We start from the raw sequence: 24,286 nt of genomic DNA, 5'->3' as shown, positions 1-24,286 counted from the left end.
TCCTCACCGACCTGATCACTCAGGACCTGCGGTCCCTCCACCTCACGGCTTGGAAGCTTCCTGGCTGAACCCCATGGAGCGTCTATGCTCAGAACAGGTAAGGGAGGTCCTCTTCAGCAGCAGGAAGCCCTCCACTAGAGCCATGTACCTGGCAAAGTGGAAAAGATGTACTTGTTGTTGCGATCAGCGTCATACACCTCCTCTCCAGGCACCTGTACCTCTCATCCTAGAGTACCTTCTGCACCTGAAACAGCAAGGACTGGCAGCGTCCTCCATAAGGATACACCTTGCTGCTATATTGGCTTTCCACCCGGGAGCGTCTGAACACGCCATCTTCGCCAACCCTATGGTTGGTTGGTTCCTCAAGGGTCTGGAATGGCTACATCCCCAGATCAGACAGCCTGTCCCCACGTGGGACCTTAACCTGGTCCTTTCCAGGCTAATGGGGCCCCCATTTGAACCACTGGCAACTTGCTCCCTTCTCTACCTGTCATGGAAGGTAGCCTTTCTGGTCACCAATACATCAGCAAGGAGGGTGTCTGAGCTAAAGACCCTTATCTCAGACCCACCTTATACGGTTTTCCACAGGGATAAGGTGCAACTCAGACCTCACCCGGCCTTTCTTCCCAAGGTTGTGTCACACTTCCACACACTGTTTTTCATCCTAAGCTTCATGCCAGTAGCCATGAGCAGAGCCTGCACTCCGTGGATGTTTGGCGGGCGCTAGCCTTCTACATCGAGCGCACTAAGCCGTTCAGGAAGTCGAACCAGTTGTTCATAGCGGTGGCAGACCAGATGAAAGGACTCCTGGTCTCATCTCAAAGAATATTCTCCTGGATCACGTCCTGCATCCGCACATGCTACGAACTGGCCAAGGACCCAGCCCCGGCTCTTACAGCACTCCACGAGGGCTCAGGCCTCATCATCAGCATTCCTGGCCCAGGTCCCGATACAAGAAATCTGCAGGGCAGCAACTTGGTCCTCGGTGCATACGTTCACCTCTCATTACACCATCACCCGGCATGCCAGAGATGATGCTCGAAAGAGCGGTGCTCCAATCAGCAATTCCATAACTCCAATCCCACTGCCTAGGTAAGGCTTGGGAGTCACCTAATTGGAATCGATATGAGCAGTCACTCGAAGAAGAAAGAACAGTTACTCACCTTCTTGTAAGTGTTGTTCTTCGAGATGTGCTGCTCATGTCCATTCCAATACCCACCCTCCTTCCCCTCTGTCAGCGTAACCAGCAAGGAGGAACCGTGGAGGCACCGGGTTGGCAGGCACCACTCCCGGGGACTCCACAGCCGACCCAATGGGTGCTGCTAGGGGAAAAACTTTCCAACGACTGTGCACCCCAGATGACCCATCTTGTCTGGGCTAAAAGCACCACTGCACTGACTCACATCATTGTGCAGCAGGTAAAACCAGCAGATCCCTAAACAGCAGTGCTGAGATCAGGTACAGAGCACCCCACATGGCCAGGATCAGCCAGGAATTAAAAACAGCTTGATATTTTTATGTTGCACGGAAACATGGACGTCAGAGATGGAAAAGAAACCTACTCATCAGAGCCAGACAGACAAGCAGAGAAATGCCAGGCGACATTTATATTGTTGAGGATTGGACTGCTTTGTGTGGTTTGAGGCATTCTAGGGGTTCACTCTCTAAAATATGGCCCAGGAGCAACTAAGGGTGTAGGGCCTTAACCTAATATACGCCAATATAGCTAATAAATCTAAGATCTCAGCTGGTGCTTTGACCCCACTGCCTACCGTACAGACCAATACTGTCACACTGTTTCCTGATGCTCCCCCATCTGTCTGTCTGTATCCATTTGTTGTCTCTTGTCTTATACTCAGATTGTAAGCTCCTTGGGGGCAGGAACAGGGAAATCATCAGCATCTATTCGATGGTATGTCTCCTTACACAAATTTCCAGGTCACTAAACTCTTCCCACTATATCTCACTGCTGCCCATCCAGCTGCGACACCAGAACAGTAACATGTATACAGAGCCTTTCACACTGATGTGCTTTACCAGTGAAACCTATCACTTCATCCACCACTGAAATCAACTACTGCTCAAGTTAGGTGGCTGTGGAACTCTGCAGAGAAAATGAAGATCACACATTGGATGGTAACTGAAGAGGAATATTGTATCTGAGACGCTGGCCAGAGAAACACAGTACAGAGAAGGCAGAAAAGCTTTGCTGAGTTGTCTTTTAGAAGGTATTTTCCCTTCAGTTCAGACATGGGATTGATCCACTACGGTGTGGAATGCAGAGAGTGTAGGTATAGCAGCATGCACATTCCTTTGGAAATACTTACTATGTGTCTGGCAGCAAAGACACCATCAACTATGGCACAGCAGAACGCAGCAATGACTCCAAAACTGATGAAGACAATGGATGCAACTAGCTGTGGAAGGAAAACAAAGCAAAGTATCATCTGCGTCTACAAAATGTTTACTACTTCACACTTACATAAGAAGATTTATAAAACCTATCTGTCCCAATCAATAAACGGCCAGAATGGTCCAAACACTGCCCTAGGCTGCACACACGCAGTTCTCACTGAAATCAATCAATCGGATGCACATCAAAGGCAAGAGTTTGTCACCAAAGACAGTGTTTGTGAATGCATCACAACCCATGTGACAACTATACAGCAAAACAGCACATGATTCTCTGCTGGAGAAGCGTATTGGGGATTTTCTGTTGTAACGTAAGGGTAATCAAGACTTACAAGTGCTACGCTAAGTGTTGTAGCAATTGATTTGCTGAACTAGTCAGATGTGTTGCTATTTTTAAATTTGCTGTCACACAGTAACACGTATTCCAGTTGTTAAATGAACAAAAATACTTGGGCTGTTTCCAAAGAGTTTGTTATTGACTGAACATGCTTGGCAGCAAATGACAGATTTATCACTCTTCTTGATTTCTAGATCAAGGTCATCATGTGCTGAGATTATATAATTTTTATGGGAATCCCTACAATGGGCTAGATATTCAAGAAAGGATGCTTCATATATAAAACCCTGAAACCAGAAGACACATGCCTAGCCTAGGCCGTCTGTATTACAAGACCATGTCACGTCTCTCTTTGACCCATCTGTATATGGTCTAACAGAGCCTGACCCTGGAAGTTCTCTGCATGCAGGGTTCCGTTTGTCTCCAGTGGCAGTTTCGGGTATGGAGGATTTGCAGGAATGGACCTTTATGCTGTAAAGTCATCAGGGAAGGGACCATGTGCCTGATTCTCCTCGCAAACCTGCTCTACACCCATGTGACTCCATTGCCTTCAGTAGAGGTCTCACTTAGGTCCGATCCTGCCACCAATTCCACATAAAGATCCTTACAACCATGGTGAGTCCCTCTGAAGTCAGCAGAGCTCTACGCAGGCACAAGTCTGCCTGCAAAGATCCAATTGCAAGATCAGTGCCTGGCTCCTGACTGCGAGTATAAGACAAGAACGAGGCACGTTGAGAAACAACTAATTGTTTTACTGCCTGGTATTCAGTAGAGCTGAGTGAAGGACTAACGACAGGACTCCAGGCCACCCAACTTTAGACTTTGCTACACCACAAGCCAGACTCAGTGAAAGATTCATTGAGAGTCGCCAACCTTTTGAGCAAGCTCAGAGCTGATTTCTGGGCAAGTGCTGAATCCCAGACCAAATTCTTGGTTTCCCTTGATTTTGAGCCGAAACTCTGAATTTCGCTTTGATTTTCTGGTTGCATTTGGAGCCCAAATATCACAGTTAAACTCAGGAGGTCTGGATCCACAGAGCTGGATCTCCATGAAGCCAGACCACGGTGTTTTGCAAGGCTCCAACTTTCAGGAACAAGAAAACAGGGAGATGTGCAGTTAATGCGAGTCCCTCTCTAGACAGGATCTGGCCAACTGTGTATTGCACCCTGCCCACATGGGGACGAAGCCCTGAGGCCACAGGGTTGATACTTCATCCCGGTGGCCATCCAGGTTGGATGGCAGAACCGTAGCACTGGGTGTCACCACTACAACCTGTCTATGTATCAGGAGATTGATTCACTGAGCTGAATGATCAAATACTGATGCACTTTAGGACTGAACATCTCCCTGCGCTTGAGAGAGAAGGGCTCAGGTTACCTAGCCCTCCTGTCCAACTTGCTGTGCGGAGGAGTTTCTTGCCTCCCTCTTCTGGCAGCTGTTCTTTCACCCACTCTCTTTCTTCCTCTATTGGGGGGTGAGGGAGCTAATCTCACTTGCGGCTTTTCTTCCCCACATTCCAATTGATTTCAACATCAGGCAAATAATCCCATCTCCAGTGTGGAGAAGAACTGCACAGTGGCAGATGCAGCTGTCCAGAGACACAAAGTGGGAGAACTGGCTGGCTACCATCCCAGTCACAGCAAGAGCTGCGGTGCCTCAAGGTTGGTCCCCTGGCCCCTTGAAAGCAGTGACTCGGTTGCAGCAGCTCAGCATGAGACTTCTAAATTATATTATGTAACGACGACAAACACAAAAATTCCGGGAAATTCGCTGTCGAAAGTGATCTGCCAGGGAAAAAAATAATGGGTTTGTGTCCTTTTTTTGCACTTCTTCCCAATGTCTAAATAAAAGACCTTGTTCTGCCTGTCTTCTCCATGAGAAACTCAGGGCTCCTCTACCATGTTTCTCCTGGAAGACTCCACGGACAACTGGAGAATGGGTGGAATTAGGACACCACTAGTGACAGTGAAAGCGGAGCGAAGCAGAAAGGATATTCAGTCAGGCTGTGTTTTTTTCCTTTTTGCTACCACCCATTTCACTCAAACACCTGACAAACTTTTAGAAGAAAAGCTCTCCTGGCTAACGAGTCATCCCCCCTCCACTTTCAATGAGGGACTGAGGAGCACATTCCAGCTCTCTGGACCTCCATGGAAACCTGCAGCCCTAAAGAGGGCGGTCAAGACTGGCTAATCTGCATAGTGCGAAGGGTTTATTTATTAAATAGCCAAATTTAAAATGTTAAAAATACAACAAAGGAATGGGGAGAGGCAGAGCAGACCCCCAATCTACCCTGCTTTAAAGATCATCTTTAAGGGTATGTCTTCTCTGGGGAAAAAAGCAAGGTTAACTCACATTAGCAAACTCAGGTTAAAAGAGCAGCAAAGACACTGCAACTCAGCCATGATCAGCTCAAGTTCAACCCCACGCTCTCCTACAGGCTTCAACCAGTGCTGCTCGCCCAAGTTAAAAGCCAAGGTGCTGTGTCTTACTTACTGCTATTTTAACCAGGTTAGCTAACCTGAATTAAGAACACTCCTCCCCCCCCAGTGAAGACATGCCCTAAGGAAGGCTTGGCCTTCTGTTGAACGGGCTAAGAACAAATGCTGAGCCTGCCCTTCCTAATTAACTGTCTTGGTTGGATATTGCGGCCTGAACCTGCCTGCCAAAGTGCCTATAGAAAACAACCGTTTGATCATCCCCTTGCCAAAATCCACTTGACGTGGTAAATAAGCATGGGGAGGGGAGAGAGCTCCTTGCTATACACTATGAATCTCTCCAAGCCTTCTCTGACCTCGTTTCCACTTGGTTTCACTTTCCTGCATTCCAGGAGAATGAGACGTCCCTTTGGAAAGGTTGCTGTTGTATTCCACACACATATCTGCCACAGGCTTGAAATACTGTGATTTTCTCTCTCTCTAAATTATCCTTGTCTCTTCAGAAGCCAATTCAGTGTGTGCTGAGGGATAGGGAGGGGAGGCATGTATATATGTGAAGGACTAAAAGTTGTTCATTTTGTCAAGGTTTTGTTTTCACCCTTAAGAAAAGGCAGCACTATAGCCGGATTGATGGGCTACTTCACAAGACACCGCTTGGAGGGAATTGGCATATTTCCCCTGCAGAACAGAGAAATGCTCTAACGGTTGTTTCCTATGCTTTTTCCACTCTCTGATGTTGAGGAAATTGGTCATTCGTTTACTGGCAGGAATGGAAAGTTGCTGTTGCCTGTATGAATGGGCTGCTTTGGTAGAAGGTAGTATAGGGGTAGCATGGCATTGCCAACACTTGCAAATTTACTGCAAGTCTTTTGGTATTGGGTGTTTGTCTTGAAGTCCCAGCTCCTGGAGTCATGTGACTACTTAAGACTCTCAAAATGCAAGTTTCTAACCTGCCTCGTTATGGAGGGAAGCTTAAAAATGTGAACCCCGGTCCTCAAAAACCAGAAGCCAAACACAATCCCAAATTATCATCTTTAAAATCTCATGATTTTTAAGCCAGCCTCACTATTTTCAGCCAGAGAAAAAGTCGTTTTACAGAGCTGGGATCATGTATCCACCTCATTACTGACTATAATATTCAGTTTGCTGCTAGGGAGGAACTGAGGGGCTTAGCAGGAAGCTTAAGGAAGTCCTGAGCTCAGGTTACTGCCTGCCAAAGTTACCTGGAAAGGGCTGGCTTATTTCTTTATTGGAAACACTTTCTGCTGTGTCTGTCACAGCTCCACAAAACCACCTTAGCCACTGAGGTGCCTCTCAGGGAGAGCAGAAAAATGCTAAGGCCCCGACAGAAGAGACACATCACCGGAGGGGGTGTTTTTTAGCCTTCTGTGATCAAGAGACAAATCAGCATCAGCCCCTGAGGTCTCCTTCCCATGTGAGGCAGGGATCAGCACAGAGAGCAGGAAAATCCAGGTTGGGGACTGGATGTGTTTGAGCCTGTCAGAGTGAATGAGGACAAAGAACCTAAAATTTGCCCTGTCTTGATCAAGCCACAGAATAGCACTTGTCAGTGAAGGTATTCACTGGGATCCAGTTACTTTAAATGACTTAAAAAGAAGAGAGCAAATGCAACTGGCTCCTGGAAGCAAGCAAAACAATCACCTCTACTGCCAGGCTGGTGATGCAAGTACACAAACGTTCTGCTAAGCAGGCTGCATTATCAAAGTGATGATGGGAGTCTGGACAAATAAATATACACATTCACATGGAGGATGTTCACAAGCAAGGAGTGGCACATAGCCCATCTGCTTGCAGGGACACAAGTTCTCCAGACTAAGGGGAAATTGACTGGGATAGCTATAGTGGAGTAATTACTACAGAAGAAAGTCACTTTTATTCCAGAATAGATTGTCTACACAGGGGAGTTGTACCAGCATAGCTATAGCAGAATAATTATTTCGCCATCGCTATGTTGGTCAATCTCGCAGTGTAGACAAACCCTTAGAAAAACCATGCAGGTTGGCCAAGTATGCAATTGAGGCAGTTTAATGCAAGCCTGAAATCTCCATTAGAGGAACGTTAGCCGGGCGTGGAGCAGCTACTGGCTCAGGCTATTAACTCACCTTGAAATGACACAAGCAGATCTGAAAGGAAAGTGGTAAGAGAAGGCAGGAGATGAGGAGCGTAATGGGGAGTAGAGGCAGTGTGGGATGGAAAAGACAGGAAGGAGAGGAAAAAAGGAAGAGGAGAAAGAGAGAATAGAAAGGGAATGAGGGGAAGAAGTGGAGGGAGAGGAGAAGAGAGGCTGGGGCTGTAAGAGGGAATGACATTGAGACAACATATGCTTAAGTTTCTTCTACAGGGAGCGTGTCAGAGAGACGCTCTCCCCAGGAAATGCTCTCCACACTTTCCCAGTGAAAGCCAGAAGGTGAATTCTCTCACAGTGGCTCTCGGGATGAATCATGGCCAGGTCCTCAGTGACAGGCCCCGAAGTGCCAAGCAAGACATCTCTGTGCAAACACTACACTGGTGTGCTGCAATCTGCACTGGTGGCCCAGTTGGAGTCTGAGATGTAGCTGTTGGCCTCCACAAAGCCATGTGTAGCTGTAGGTTGACTTTAGCAATTATCCAGAACAGTAGAGATACTGCAGAGCCTCTCAGCAGATTTAGGGCAGTGGAAGGGAGAGAGGGAAGATGGCACCTGCACCATTAGGTCAGTCAATTGTTTATTTTCTCCCTTCTTTAAAAGAACTTTCTAAATGGAGGATAATGCCTGAGACTTTCTCTTGTCCCACAGCTAATAAACATTTCTGTTGGCAGCGTGCTAGCAGCATACTGTGGTGTTACTCTGAATAAACCACTGTGATTACTGAAGGGTTCCTTCTGCAAACATGTACTGAGTGTCTCTGTGACTTCCTGTGTAATAGATGTTTGCAGGATCAGGTCCTAAATTAGTAAACCGTTGTATTTTATTAGCCTCTCGTGTAAACATTACAGAGTTTCATCTCTTCTGGTAGGAGTTCCACGTCCACTGCACAATCACAGTTAAAATAGGTACCCGGATCCAAATATCATTTTTTATTTGGCAAGCATAACTGACTATAGTTCCTCTGTATCTTCATGGCAATTTAATTTCTATTCTGCTACTGGAGAGGCTACCCAGGACATGATTATGGAAGCATCGTTAGCAGCTCTACAATGAAGGGTGTGCTGAGTTCTAGTTTATGCAGGGAAGAAAGCCCTTCTGTTTGCTGTGACAAATATGTACTCTACACTGTAATATGTGGAACCAAGGGTAAGAGAGGCAATGGGTCAAATGCTTTTCCTCAGTGCTGATTAATTCTGCTGGAGGCTTTTACCAAGCTAATGCACCGAAGCAGTTCATGGAGAAAACAGTATTTTGAAAGCTTCACCCAGGCCCTAAACAATTCAGGGAATATTATGTAAACATGCCAGGAGCGTCTGACAGGAATAAAGGGCCAACAGCGGACACACTCAAAACACAGACAGGAACAGTGTTCCAAGCGCTAGCTCCTGTCACAGCAAAGGTGCAATCATCAGCCAACGTAAGGTCATGGTGTGGTCCTTGCTGGGGTCACAGATACCTTTTTGGACAGGGCCCAAGGGTGATGTCCTGATCAGGTAACAAACCAGGCCTGGTCTAGAGGTGAACATGAGATTGACCTCGCTACATTGCTAAGGGTTGTGAAAAATGTTGCACCTATATTGCCCTAGTTAGGCCAAACTAACCCCCAGCGTAGATGTGACCAGGTCGATGGAAGGATTCTTTTCTTCCGTCAACATAGCTACCGCCACTCGGAGAGATGGATTAACTACATCGACAGGAAAAGGCCCTTCCATCGATGTAGGAAGCGTCGAGGCTGCTGCTGTAGATAGACGTGCCCTGAGACGAGGTTGCTCAGGGCTTTGAAAAAAGGCCACAGAGCCAACTTCAAGTCACTCTGTTATTTTATAGGCAGCCCCATAGAGAATGCAGGGCAGAGGGCAGGAGTAATATGATTGTGGTTACTCAGCCAGCGCCTGACTATGCTGGTGCTGCAGCACCGTGAGCCTGCTGCAAGCAGCAGACAACCCTGCTGGAAACCCTGCTGGGGGAATGACCACATCACAAGGGAACGTGTTGCTGTTGCAACAAATGTGGGTTGCAACAAACATGGGTGGGGTTAAGTGAAACAAACACCTTCATACCACATCAGACACATGGGGTCGGATTCTCTGCTATAAGCTAGCTCTGCAACATTTGTCATGCACATCCTGCAGCAAGACATCTTGTCAAGGTGCGAGAGCCACTTTAATGTATGGGACTATACATGTACTTCACAGTGAACAGAGCACTCATGAAATGGAGAGCTGGACAGCACTGGCTAGCACTAGGATCAGCAAGGGCAGGTGCTTCTCCAGCTTTGCCAACTCACTTTGGCCCTGGCCAGCAGCAACCCCTATTCCTGGACTTCTCCTGCAGGGGCGGCCAACCGTGCCAAACTGTATTACTGGTGGTGATGAATGTGGAGGCGCTCGACAATGAACATTCATCTGTACCCCCAAAATGTGCAGGATTTCTGAGTGTAGGATGGCCACTCACGCATTCCTGGAATATGAGACATTCCAGTACTTCCAGGAATGGTGTGACCCCCACCCTGCCGGTGTGACCTCATATAGTGCGTGCAAGATCACGCCAACGGGGATGGAGCGGCGCGCTCTTCAAAATGGACCATGTTTGGTTTTGTCTCAGTACTGGACGGGGGACAAAACATCCAAAGAGAGGGCTGTCTGGTTTAAAACTGGATGAGTGGCCTCCGGTTTGTTGGAATGTCAGAGAGAGCAGACAGTTTCATCGCACAGACGTAAGACCTGTGATTGCAAGCCATTACGGCTGAAGGCGTCTAGCTGCCAAACAATGGAGCAACCATCACTGGAGCAGTATCTTAGGCCTGGTCTACACTGCAGGGTTAGGCTGACGTCAGCTGCCTGGCATCGGCCTTGCTGTGGAAGTGTCTTCACTTAAATTTGGCTCCCGTCGACGTAACTGCCTCCCTCTGCCAATATAGTAACACCACCTCCTCATGCGGCGTAGAGTCACAGTTGATGTAATTTGGTCAATGTGGTGTCAGTTTAGACACTGTGTTGCTTACATCGACTGTTACTGGCTTTCAGGAGCCACTTCACTATGCCCCATGATGACAACACAATCGATACAAGCCCTTGTGGTTAGGACACGCACTGTCGACACCAGGAGCCCAGTGTGCGCACACGCAAGCGATATAATAACTGCGGTGGTTGTATGCCGGTGTAAGTTAGATTGACATAATTTTGTTGTGTAGACATGGCCTTAGACGCTCTGGCTGGGCCACTGGGAAAACCAGTCTGAGGCTAAGGGAAGTCTTCACATCTGGGCCCTGTAACAAAAGCCATTGAGCAATATAATAATTGGATTCACCCACAGCCAGGGCAGGTGGGGCTTTGAGAAAAGGGTGTTCCTTGAGGGGGAAACCGTAGTCAAGGAGACAGTGGAACACACTGACTCTCTGGAATCAAACCAGTGACCTGGCTGGGGCCCACAGCTCCTGGCTTCCTAAAATAATGAGAGTTACAGGACCAGAGCAAGCCCAATTTAAGAAGGAACCATCTCACGTAGCTGGTAGTGAAGTGTAAGACCGGGTGAGTAAACCTGCATGCAGCTGTTTGCTGCTTTGAAATCCTTTTCTCTAATGCTTTGTTCCATTCTCTAACAAAGCTGCTTGTTTTATGAAGGCTGTCGATCACATGTTTCCCAAGGGAAGAAATGCAGGTGCCTAATCAGGCTGCATGGTAATAAGTGGGTGGCACCAGCAGGGTGTTGTACCCAGATCCCAGTCTAACAGTAGGAAATTCTCCTCCCTGAGACAGATAGTGCATGAAGCCAAACACCGGGGTACACTCAGGGAGCCCAGCAACTCTGACACAAATTTTGCAGCACAGAGATCCACATTATCGTTCTGACTAAACTAGTCTCTACAAGCCCCATTCAGGAGTGGTGGCAGTAACTTCCTATGTACTCGAGTGGGGAAATGGGCCAAATCATCCAGCATCCTTTGGGGAGGACCACCTCCTAGAGGCTGGGCTCAGCTTTGCATTTAGTTTGAAGGAAGACTTCTAAGCAAGGAATGGGATTCACAAACCCCTATAGTTCCTACAGAGCAGTGGCTTCCAAATTGCTCTAAGGACCAATTTTTGGTGGTCTGCAAAGAGCGGCCTGTTCCCACAAAGCTAACCCTCTCTGTTTCCCCCACTCAATCACGTTAAAAAGAGAGCGTAGGATACTTTAAGTGCTTTCCCCCACGTTAGTTTTCAGTGTAAGCAATTATTGTAATTGCCACGGGGCTGCAGCACAATTGTGGATGGGAGGGGAGTTGTGCATGAGACAGTCGTCCTGTTCAGAAATGGCCTACAGTATGCTACGAAAAAGTTTGAGAACCTGCTAGCCAGCCCCAGCAGGATGACAGCATCCTGGGAAAGGCTTAAAGTAAATGTTCTACAAGGTCCATGTTAGCCAAGGCACAAACATCTGTATCACAGCTGGGATCCTGAAGCAATAGTTTCTCTTCTCATTTTAGCTGATATTAGAGCAGCGGTTCCCAAACTTGTTCCGCCGCTTGTGCAGGGAAAGCCCCTGGCGGGCCAGGCCAGGCCGGGCCGGTTTGTTTACCTGCCGCGTCTGCAGGTTCAGCTGATCGCAGCTCCCAGTGGCCGCGGTTCGCTGCTCCAAGCCAGCGGGAAGCGGCGCGGGCCAAGGGACGTACTGGTCGCTGTTTCCAGCAGCTCCCATTGGCCTGGAGCAGCGAACCGCGGCCAGTGGGAGCCGCGATCAGCCGAACCTGCGGACGCGGCAGGTAAACAAACCGGCCTGGCCTGCCAGGGGCTTTCCCTGCACAAGCAGCAGAACAAGTTTGGGAACCGCTGTATTAGGGAAATGTTGATTAATCTTGTTTCCCTGTCATTTACGGCTTCTCATATCTATGGTTTGGATCCTTTTGTTACTGGATGAAAAATAAATCTCTTGTTTTATATTACCCCGTTGGAGAGGTGCTTGAAAATAAAGCCATAAGGAATAAAGAGGGTGATCGGCCCCCACCCTCAGATACACTGCATTAAAATACTTTTGCGTATGAAGCCTGAGAAGTTGATCATGTTTCAGTTACAATCTGCCGCCCCACTTCCATCACCTAGATTACTCAGTGACACTGCTCTATAAATACCTGATGGACATTTCACCTATTTTTTTTTCTTTCTAAAACACACGATTGTTTCCAGAAGGTTTTTCGGTTTGAATCACTCTATGGGATTGGCACCTCCACTAGCCCTCCATATAAATCACGCCACATCATTTGGCTTTAAAATAAATATTGGAACTGATTTTAGATTGATTGCTTAAATACAGTAAGGCCAAAACCAAATTGTGCATCACCCCTCAGAAAAGTGACTTATTCAAAATGATTTCAAATACAGTATGGTAGGAGCACAGGGAAGACACGGGGCTTGATCGTATAGCGTGCTGAGTACCCTGGCCCAGTCCAGCTAAGTACTCAAGTACGCACTTAACTTTAAGCACTTGAGTAGTTCCACTGAGTTTAAGGGACAATGCACATGCTTAAAGTTAAGCTGGTGCTTAAATATTTTCCTGGATTGGGCCAGAGTGCTCCCATGTGCTAATTTTTGCTTCTTAAAGACAGCCCAAAAGAGTTGTTTAAATTTTTTCTTTCTTGCTTGTTTTTTTACCTTAAAAATATCAGGGCTGACAGCACTGGTTTCCCTTGGTTTTGCTGGAGGACTTGCTGGGGTTCTCCAAGGATGTACATTGTTATCTCTCAAACCTCAGCTGACGGGATGGGATGTCTGTTACAGCTGCCCCCCTGCTGGATTCTGAGTGCCCCCCCCCCCCCCCCCCATGGAACTGACCAAAGTCACAGCCTGGCCCTGCTCATGGGAATGGCTTGTGCAGACTGACTGGAGCCATTGCTCTGATCAGGGAGGGGGGGGCTTTTTCGCTCCTTTGTCTAGCTTCTTTGTTCGGACCTGGCTCGGTGTAGGGGGCTCTGCCCAGGTATGCGAGACCTAAAGTGGCCACATAGCTGAGCATATGAGTCATACCTGTGACTCAGAACTTGCCCAGACATGTCCCGTGCCTACCTGCAGTTTCCCTGCCTTCTCTCCTCCCCTGGATTAAGGGGAACCAATCAAAGTTACTGGCGGGAAACTGCCTGAGTTTGCCTATAAAACCAGACATTTTCTGATCAGACGCCCGGAGAAGGTCCTTGCTTTGCCACCTGGTCTGATCAGCTAGGGGTCTTTGGGGGGCCCTCTCCCCGCTCTCGTTTGTTTTTGAGCGTACCCCCGTTTTTAAACTCCCCTCCCACGAACAACGCATTTGTGCCTGGAGATCTCCTGATTATTGTAAGCGAATCGAGTCCTCTCTGCGTCCTCTGATGCTGAAACTGCTGTTCCTGCTGCTGCTTTGGGGATTGGTAAGGAAAAACCTCTTGCACACCCCCCTTGTTCTGGCTGCTGGCTTCCTTTCCCCAGCAGGCAGACCCAAGCTAACTCCTTGGTCTGTATCTGTAATCTGCTTCTATCTCCGCAGCGCCTTTGCTGCTAGAAATAAGCCTGCTTGCAGCCACCACTAGTTAAACACCCCCCCCCCCCCCCCGTTGAAGCTGTATCCTGGGCACACACCACTCCGCCCTCTGGAACTACCCCTAGTATAAGGTGCACCCATTAGGTTAGATTTAGCCTTTAGTCTAGATCAATTGTAATTTCATTTTGTATAGTTGTGGTTAAGTTAGGTTTAGAAAATTGCTTGCATTGTACTCTGTAAATTAGGCTTAAAGAATTGTTGCACTGTGTTCTGTTACTTGCTAATTTGTGTAGCCTTGGTTAAGTTAAATCATAGATAAGATTTTGCTGTGTTCTGTATAATTGTCTCTCTGCTGTTTAAACTTGCAGCCTGTCTGCTCTCTGTCTCCCTAAGTTTAAATCTGCCTCTTCCCTCTCTGCTCCACCACCTGCTCCTCTTCCCCCATCCCCCAACCTCACTCCTCTACCACTGCCTTTCTCTCTCTCTCTCTTTTAATCCCTTCCCCCACGTGCTCACCACACTCCTGCTGCTGCCAAACCTCAATTGTATTACTGAAGTTTAGCATAAAACCCCATTGGTTACCCTTTTTCTCTCTAACACATCTCACATTTTACATTTAACCACTGTGACGTATTTTTACCTAGAGTTGTTGGTTATTTAACACATTTTACCCATAACTGTTAGTTGGTTATATGCTGCTGTGACACACCCTTTACATAGGAACTGTTAGCTACCTGTTACATTTATACTTCAGTGTTAATTGGTTACCAACTGTATTGTACCCCACTATTGAACCCCCCATCCTATTTACTAAAAGAAACCCCTCCCCAATTGTCTACCTTAACAAACCCCATACCCCTCACTATTAAATTTTCCCTGTTTTTGCATTTTCTTAATAAAGTTTATTTTGCACCCCACCAGTGCAGTAGTTGTCCCCCAAGATCCCCTACCTGCTGGCAGGGTCAGGAGGACTTGCTGGGGTTCTCCAAGGATGTACATTGTTATCTCTCAAACCTCAGCTGACGGGATGGGAGAGGGAAGATGTTCATTCTTTAACAAAGGCTTCCTTTCTCCAAAGAATTAGTCAGGCATTGGAGTTAAATGGATATAAGCAAAAGGGAAACATAATTTTGAGAAGCCTGACTAAAAATCCCTTCCCTGCCCAACTTTTCCCTCTCATTGCTCTTGTGATACCATTTCACTATTTCTCCAAATACCACAGCCTTGCAGGCTACATAGGACCTGAATTTACAAACAAGAAGTAACTTTTTGTGAAAACGATTTGTTCAGGCCTTTCCTACATGACAAACAAGAAGGAAGAGAGAAAAAAGCGGGGCACAAGCCCATTTCCCCCCCTTTTTGCAGGTGTCACCTGAGGTGCATAAAGTGCTTTGAGATGCTGGTATGTGAGGTGCTACAGGGAAATCTTATGGCCATTACCCTGGTACCCTGCTTTCCTGAACATTAAGAGGTGAGGAGGAGGAAGACGGCAGGGAATTAATGTGTAGGTTTTCTGTTGTGAATAGGTACAATTGTGGGTTCAGGTAGTTCCCACATAAATACAGTTCTGTTCCAAGTTCCATCCTGACCTTCCACTCCGACACCTTTTCAGTTGCTCAAAACTTAAACTTTCTCAAGACAACTCCTGTGGGGCTCATGTTTTCCATGCTTCATCTCAGTTTACTTTTTTTTTTTTAAGTTTCAAGAAGTTCAGTACTGCAGATTGGAGTTATTCAGTGAAAGGAGTGGTCATTTCCCATACATTCCTCAGATAAGCTGCATTCACACTGCTAACAACAGAAGAAACAACAGTGTTTCAAGCTATGAGCATTTCGAATTGCAAGTTTGGAACATTCATGGCAAATTTCTCTAAATTTTCTCATGCATAATCACTTCTCATGCAAATCTAAATGGCTAAGGCACAAAATGAGTTACAGCTAGACATAAAAGGGAATAAGACGACATTCTATAAATACATTAAGATAAAAAGGAAGACAAGGAAAGTGTAGGTCCTCTAATTAGCAAGGAAAGAGAGCTAATAACTGATGACATCACAGAGGCTGAGGTGTTCAATGCTTATTTTGCTTCAGTCTTCACTGAAAAGGTAAATTGTGACCAAATGCATAACATAATTAATATTAACAACAGAGGGGAAGAATACAAGCCAAAATAGGGAAAGAACAGGTTAAAAATATTTAGATAAGTTAGATGTATTCAAGTCGGCAGGGCCTGATGAAATTCACCTTAGGGTACACAAGGAACTAGCTGAAGCAATCTCCGAACCGTTAGTGATTATCTTTGAGAACTCATGGAGGATGGGTGAGGGCCCAGAGAAGGGCAAGCCATCCCTATCTTTAAAAAGGGGAACAAACAGGACACAGGAAATTACAGACCAGTCAACCTGGAAAGATACTGGAACAAATGATTACAAACTCAATGTGTAAGCACCTAGAGGATAATAGGGTTATTAGTAATAACCAACATGGATTTGTCAAGAACTAATCATTACAAACCAACCTCATTTTCTTCTTTGACTGGGTTACTGGCCTAGTGCATAGGGGGATAACTGCAGACATCATATAGCCTGATTCTACTAAGGCTTTTGACAGTTCCACTTGACATTCTCATAGGCAAACTTGGGAAATGGGTACCAGATGAAGTTACTATAAGGTGGGTGCACAAGTGTTTGAAAGATCATACTCAAAGAGTAGTTATCAATGGTTTACTGTCAAACTGGGAGGGTGTATCAAGTGTAGGGTGACCAGATGTCCCTATTTTATAGGGACAGTCCTGATATTTGGGGCTTTTTCTTATATAGGTGCCTATTATCCCCCACCCCCTGCCCCGATTTTTCACACTTGCTTTCTGTGGGCTCCAGCAGCAGTCAAGTCCTGGGTCTGGTACTATTCAATATTTTCATTCATGACTTGGGTAATGGAGTAGAGAGTACACTTATAAAATCTGCAGATGATACCAAGCTGGGAGGGGTTGCAATCACTTTGAAGAACAGGATGAGAATTCAAAATGACCTTGACAAATTACAGAACTGATCTGAAATCAACAAGATGAAATTCAATAAGGTCAAGTTTGAAGTATTCCAATTGGGAAGGAAAACCAACAAACGTACAACCACAAAATGGGGAATAACTGGCTAGGCAGTAATAGTGCTGAAAAGGATTGGTGGGGCGAGTTATAGTGGATCACAAATTGAATACGAGTCAACAATGTGATGCAGTTGGAAAAAAAAAGGCTAATATTCTGGCGTCCTGTAACAGGGTTGGCTGCCTCCTGAGCTGCCCCTTGTGGCCAGAAGTCACTCTGCAGTGCCCTGCCCTTTCTTCAGTCCCCAGGTAATTCGGGTTGTGAGTTCAAGCCTTGAGAGGGCCACTTAGGGCTCTGGGGCAAAATCAATATTTGGCCCTGCTAGTAAAGGCAGTTCTATGAGATAAGTATATCTCCATATTAACTCTATTGTACTCAGGTAATTCAAAGAATCCTCTCAAGGGGTCCCATTTATTTAGTCTCTAGGTGCACACTGACCCTCCAGCCCACCCCTAGTTCAGTCTCTCTCTCCTGGTTGTCCAAAATAACACAAAGCCTTTGAAAACAGAACTCAAACTCTCACAGGCTTCATCCCAGTTCCAGCTGGGCACAGCCCTTCCTCCCTGAGGATCTGTCTGTCTGCTTCCCAGTACCTCCTGCCTGGAGTTTGTCCTTCTCCACAGGCTTTCGCAGCTGATGTCTTTCACTTGGTGACTCTGGGCCCTGCAGGAGCCTTCTACTACTCCCTGAAGTGTCTAAAGGCGCAACTGCAGTTTCCTAAGCTTGTCCCGCTTCGCTGCAACTTCCTGCTCCTTTTACACTGGAATCACCTGATTCCTCTCACCTGGCTCATTCTGTAAAGACTTAGGTCCATGGACAAGCCACCCTGTTAATACTTGTAACAGGCAAGGCGCCGACTCCATGGGGAAAAATTGGTGGGTGCTCTACACCCACCGGCAGCTCCCCGCCCCACCGCCCAGCTCACCTCCGCCTCCTCCCCGACCGTGCCGCGTGCCCGCTTTTTCCCCCTAGCTCCCAGTGCTTGCGCCACAAAACAGCTGTTTCGCGTGGTTGGGAGGGAGGGGGGAGGAGGGGGAACACGGCGTGCTTGGGGAAGAGGCGGAGGCGAGCTGGGCGGTGGGGATTTGGGGAAGGGGTCCAATGGGGCAGGGAGGGGGCGGAGTTGGGGTGGGGACTTTGGGGAAGGGGTTGGAATGGGGGCGGGGTGGGGAATGGGTGGAGTCGGGGTGGGGCCGAGGGTGGCGCAAGCACCCATCAGTGCCAGGGAAAGTTGGTGCCTATGGTAACAGGAGCGTCATATGTAAGGCACCAGCAAAGCAGAAGTTTTACCTAAGGAAGGACTGCGGGTTCCAGACTTAAAGAGTATTTTCGGTTTATCTCTTTATTCTGGGTTTTTGGGCCAGATCCTCAGCTGGTAACATCAGAGCAACTCTACTGACCTCAATGGAGCGACAGTGAATTACAGCAGCTGAATAACTGGCCCTTTAAACTTAACTACAAATGAGACAAAGACATGGAAGTTCATTCATTACTGTTCAGCAAGTCTACAAAAATGTAAGGCTGACAAACGCGCTACTCTAGTGCTAGGCAAACACATTCTAGCACTTTCAAAACAAGGGTTTATTACTATTCTTTAGGTAATTTTTTAAATAAATTAGCTACACACAGATACTGAACTTACCATTTGTCTTTTGTTTTCTATCAAGTTTGATCCAATTATTCCAAGAAATGACCCAAAACCAAGCTGAAAAGCAACATATTGCAAATGTTTATATAGGGAAGATACCCAACATAGTTAGCATACACACAGAGTAGGGTTAGACCCAGAAGCAACAAAAAAATGCATTTCAAACACATTCCTCTTTGTACAAGAGGCCCAAACTTAACATCTCATGCAGCTGAAGAAAATAAATGCAGGAATCACGTTAGTGGTGTAATGCTTCTAATTCTTCCTACCTGAAATTGCCGAGTACACAATTTACATGGCAATAAAAATTACTTCAAGCATATAAAAATAAAAATATATATGTGTGTGTGTGTGTGTATCCCTATAGATAACATTTAGAAATGGGAAAATGGATGCAAGATGAGGATTTGTATTGCTGGTCTTCTTGGAAAAAGGTTGGCGCGCTCAGGCCCCCCTCCAGCAAACATTTATACATGCAAGTAACTTTCCGTATGTGGAGTAGACCCCATGGAAATCAATGGGACAACGCAATAAATGTTTGCAAGATCTGGGTCTAAGTGACTGTACCAAGGATCACCAAAATCTTAAGTTAAACAATGAGACTGTTAGTCATTAGAAGTAAATGTTTGTATTTATTGCACTGACATTCATATTAGCACTCATTTAACTTCTTCCATTCCTGCCTCATTTAAAGGGTTGTCACAAGATGCTTTTGAGGACAATTAACAATAATCCTAAAGCAAAGTATTAGAAAATAATTTCACTGCACTTCGTCAGCATAATATCTCAGTACAACAGATCCTACTGGGCCTGGTTTATATAGTCTGTTTATTAACCTACTGATGGAATGCTATTGATCCTCTTATTAAATCTGAAAACCCAACTGATCAGCTGTTGTAGGTTTTGAGGATTTTGGTCTAGATGCTGGTAGTAGCTACCAAGAAATAAAACAGGGAAGAGTGTCCCTGAATGACCACGTTAGAATGATTCAAGGAACAGAGTCAAGTAGCTTGTGATCTACATTTAGGTTCTGGAAAAGGAAAATTTGTTTTATACAATCTATATTAATAGAAATGTCCATGAAATTTAGCCAACACAAAGTGAATGAAAACAGATGTTTGCATTTAAATCCTTCCCTGCTTTGTTTGCAACCCAAATACTTCAGTATTATTGCGTAATGCAAAAGAACCAGAAAATGAAACTGACTGGTCTATTTTCATTGTCCAAACTGAGCAAAAAGGACTCAAACAGCAAAACTCACAAAAATCAAATTACAGTTTTAAAATTATTTCAACATAGGAATCTATGGCATGATTAGCAACAAAGCTGTAGATATCACTTTTCGCCTGACAGCATTTAAGCAGCAGGGCAAGGTGGTTTGGTAGGTATCTAGAGCAGATATTAAAGAAAACTCTTGAATGTGTCTGTACAAAACTGACATGACCTACATTTAAAGAGAAATGTGCACTTGGCTGTAGAGAATAGCCACAAACCAAAAGGTGAAATGCAATAATAATTAAATCTGAAACGTATGAATGAAATCTGTGCAGGTGGAGCCAGGGCCGGCTCCAGGGTTTTCGCCGCGATCAAGATCTGCAGCAGCCCTGCCACCGCCGCTTCAGTCTTCGGCGGCAATTCGGCGGCTGGTCCTTCGCTCCCAGAGGGAGTGAGGGACCTGCCGCCGAAGAGCCAGAGGTGCCACCCCTCTCCGTTGGCCGCCCCAAGCACCTGCTTGCTGGGCTGGTGTCTGGAGCCGGCCCTGGGTGGAGAAGTAACAGTGTCCATAGGTCTGTCCACCCAGTATAGCGGGGTGGACAGAAGAATACTTTATTGATATTTACTAGACTTCATTCATCACCAAAAGAAAAGACAACTCAGTGAACCTGAGTTATACATTGGTGGCTACATTCAGTGAGGGAAAGAACAAAACAACCAAAGCTGTGTTAGTACTGTAAGAAAGAGATGGCATTTAGGGTGGCATTGGAATCTGCTTTCACATCAAAAGAGTACATAGCTTCCCTGAATGGCCTTTTACGCATACATCTGGATGTAATATGAAGACATCTCAGTAAGCATTTTTCTATGTGTGGCCTCCACAAAAACAGTCACATTTCCAAACCCAGCTGTCCTGCAGATCAAGTCTCATGATATTTGGTGGTGCTTTTTCTTTTTAAACTCCCAGCTCCTGGACTCATGTGATCACATGATAATTTCAGCTTTCCTTAAACCAAACAAAAAGGTTTCTAGCGCTCAGTTGTGGAGAAAAGCTTGAAATTATGAAATCTGAAGTCTCTAAAACCCAAAGACAAATAGAAAGAACTCAAATTTATAACTTAAAAAAAAATCATAGTTTTTAAGCCAAGCTTGTAATTTTTGGGGCCTGGCTTATGATTTTTGAATACATGGGGATGGCAATCTTGACTACACCCACCAAATACTCCCTTAAATATCTTTCACTCCAATTCTCTGCTCACACGTTAACTTGAATTTAAGGTACAAGAGGAAAAACACACCAACAAAAAGTCTTATCCCCAAAACATCATCATAAGAATCTGCTATCCAGAGCAATGTCATGCACAAGGCACACTGGCAAAAATAGGTAGGGTCCCTAGGAGACATAATGTAAAAAGGCAAGAACTTAGCTAGTTTTGCTAAACACTAAAATTAACCCCAGATATCTTGATGTTGATTTATGCATTTTATGAATGCATAACTACTAGCAAGAAAAGCGTGAAGTGTCAAGTAATAATTTCTGTGATTTCCCATTTTGATGGTGTTCTTCTGGAGCGGGGGTATCTGAAATGTAACCACCTGAACAGTGGGAGGATGGTTTTGAAAGGGAAATACGGAAGCCTGTTCACTAAAATGCATTACAAGAAGGATAGTCCAGGACTTAAGGCACTCGCCTGGGACACAGGAGATCTGGATTCCATTCCTTGCTCCGCCACAGACTTCCCATGTGACCTTGGGCATATCACTTAGCCTCTCTGTGCCTCAGTTCTCCATCTGTAAAATAGTTCCCTGCCTCAGAGGGGTGTTGTGAGGATAAATTCATTAAAAGATTGTAAGGTGCTCAGACATTGTAGTGATGGGGGTCAGATAAGGTGCTACAGTAGTAATAATGAGTATGATAGATAAGAGATTTGCTCTCAGTTTGTGCTCTTATCTGATTCCCCTGTCATGATTTCTCTTCTCTTAGCACAAATAATTAATATTTTATTAGAGTAGCAAGAAACAACTGCACGCACTAAGTTCTTTTTTTATTGTTTGTTTTTGTTTTTCAGACCTGGTCATGCAACTTTTTACAGACATGCAAATTTTTTTGGGGGGTGCTGCAGGGGTGTGAGGGCTCCGGCTGGGGGTGCAGACTCTGGGGTGGGGCAGAGGATTGGCGTGCAGGGTATGAGGGTTCTGGGGTGGGGCTGGGGCAGAGGGGCTCAGGGCTGGGGCAGAGGATTGGGGTGCAGGGTGTGAGGGTTCTGGGGAGGGGCTGGGGATGAGGGGTTTGGGATGCAGGAGGGTGCTCAGGGGCTATGGCGGGGAGAGAGGACTCCCCCCCCCAGCTCTCTCCCCCCACAGCAGAAGCACCTGGGCTTGGGGGAAGAGGCGCCTCTCCTCACCACGGTAGCTCTGGGGTTGGGGCTGCAGGATAGGTGCTCCTCCCCCAGCCCAGGCCGGGCCGCCCCGGCTGCAGCTGGGGCCGTGCCACTCTGGCCATGCCTGGGGCCACACCGCCCCAGCAGGTCTGGATGACCCATCCACGGCTGGGTCTGGGCCACTCCGGCCGTGCTTGCGGCCAGCCCGGGCCACACCGCAGCAGAGCTGGGGCCAGGGAGGGGCACCCCACGCTCCAGCAGGTTGGGAGCCAGGCTAGGTAGGGGCCAGGGGGAGCGGCACCCCTTCCCTGGCTGTGGCAGGTCCCTGGGTGGGTTCCTTGAGCTCCTGCGCAGCACTAAATAGACTACTGTGTGGCCACGCAGCTTACAGGGAACTTAGGGGGTGACTGCAGATAGTTTTAAATATGACAGGAGGAATCTGTCTTAAAAGGAGCCAATATGGACCTTCTTGCTACACATGCCAATGTTATCTCAAAAATTCGGGCCTACATGAACCCAGAAGCAATGGAAGAACTGTTGGTCAGCAAGGCGCAATCAGGAGAAAAGGCCTCGGGGAAAAGGAGGTTGTGAATTTTATCTAGATTAAGGCTGAACATAAGGGTGAACTGTCTCAAAGTGGTTTTTTTAGCTAAAGTCACTAATTGGCCATGACATCATACACTTGTTAAAGGGTGCAAAAAGAGTTAAGAATTTGAAGGTTCTTTGTCAGACCCTACCTGAACATGCTGGAGCATGCCAGAATGAGATGGTTTTCCCTAGGTCTGGCCATTTTGTAAGCAGACTGATCACATGCTTATGAATACTTTGTTACTGTGTTGGGTGTAGAGCAATTGTATAAAATAATCATTTGGACTTTGGACTTAAGAAAGGAATTTATGGCTAAATTAGTATCTGGCAATCTCCCATATTAATATTTCCATTATTAATTTCCATTATTAAAAATTCCAACAAAGGGTCCCCCCTCCAGACCCTTGGAACACCTGACCATGATAAGGAGAAGAAAGAAGAGGACACGGGAGGATACGTTCAGTGAGAGCCTGCAAGCCAGTGCTGCATTAGACTGGGAGCAGAGGGCCTGGAGGGTGAATATTGCAGAAGGAATGGACAGGGAAAGAGCAGACAGGAGAAAGCCCCAGGAGTCGCAGAGTGAGATGCACCAGGACATAATGGGGCTTCTCCGGAAGCAAACACAGATGCTGCAGAGTCTTGATGACCTACAGGTCCAACAATCACAGGTTTGCCTCCCTTTGCAGTCATTGGAGAACTCCATTTGAGCATCTCCCTACCCATCCAGCTCCCAACATTCCACATGGCATCATGGGCTGCAACCCTACCCTTACTCCTCCACACTGCGGGCCAGTAAGGACAACCACTGCTTCACATACCCTGACCTGTAAGAGCCACGGTTGCTGTATGTGTAGCCAATATGAACTGAACCGGACAGGAGTGCTCTTTCCTCTTGTTAAGTTCTGTTAATTTATTTCACAAGTTTTTATTGTATTTGTTTTTTTAATTGCACGTTGGAATTTTGCACTGGTTGTGATATGCAATAAAATCTATTTTTTGGTAAATAATTCATCTTTATTACTTCACAGCATATGCTGCAAAATGCCAAGCGCTACTGAAAGCGCCCACAACTTGTTATTGTATAGGGTGCCAGAACTCTCAGAATCAGTGACAAACACAGAGTAATAATTATGAATATACAACAAGCACTGCAAAATTAATAGGTGCATTACCAGACAGGATTATATTCATAAATGTACACCAAGCACCACACAATTCCTAACAGCCCCCAGAACTGCAGGGCCAGGCAGAGCACAGTTCACCACACCACATTACTGCAGCTGACAGTCAAAAAGCTCTTTCAAAATCTCCTCAGCTGCATAGCTGCATGTTGAGCTCTCCTAATAGCCCTGGTGTCTGGCTGTGCAAACTCACCAGGCAGCTGCTCCACCTCAGCCCTCCACCTTGGCAGTAACTTTTACCCCTTTGCCTCACAGATACTGGGCAGGATACAACACGAAGCTATAACCATTCGGATATTTTTCTCACTGAGATCCAGTCTGGTGAGTAAACAACGCCAGCGCCCCTTCAATCTAC

At 46.3% G+C, this 24,286-nt stretch overlaps 1 protein-coding gene and 1 long non-coding RNA gene across 3 annotated transcripts in view; one reads left to right on the top strand and one right to left on the bottom strand.

The window, feature by feature from the left end:
* The window catches only part of LOC135978127 (transmembrane protein 255A-like), a 52,761-nt gene that overhangs the window by 17,564 nt on the left and 10,911 nt on the right, over positions 1-24,286 (bottom strand). For both annotated transcript variants that reach the window (XM_065579169.1, XM_065579168.1), the window contains exons 3-4: positions 18,561-18,623; positions 2,328-2,417 (exon numbers count right to left, since the gene is read on the bottom strand). In XM_065579169.1, coding sequence (XP_065435241.1) covers positions 2,328-2,417; positions 18,561-18,623 — 153 coding nt within the window. The remainder of the gene's footprint in view (positions 1-2,327; positions 2,418-18,560; positions 18,624-24,286) is intronic.
* LOC135978129 (uncharacterized) lies at positions 12,106-23,661 on the top strand. The gene is made up of 2 exons (XR_010595565.1): positions 12,106-13,706; positions 23,137-23,661. It is a non-coding gene; the product is annotated as an uncharacterized LOC135978129 (long non-coding RNA).

This window comes from Chrysemys picta, unplaced genomic scaffold, assembly GCF_011386835.1.
Source record: "Chrysemys picta bellii isolate R12L10 unplaced genomic scaffold, ASM1138683v2 scaf133, whole genome shotgun sequence".
Lineage (NCBI taxonomy): Eukaryota > Metazoa > Chordata > Testudines > Emydidae > Chrysemys > Chrysemys picta.
The sequence above is the reverse complement of the archived record's forward strand: the minus strand, read 5'-3'. Positions and strand labels throughout refer to the sequence as shown.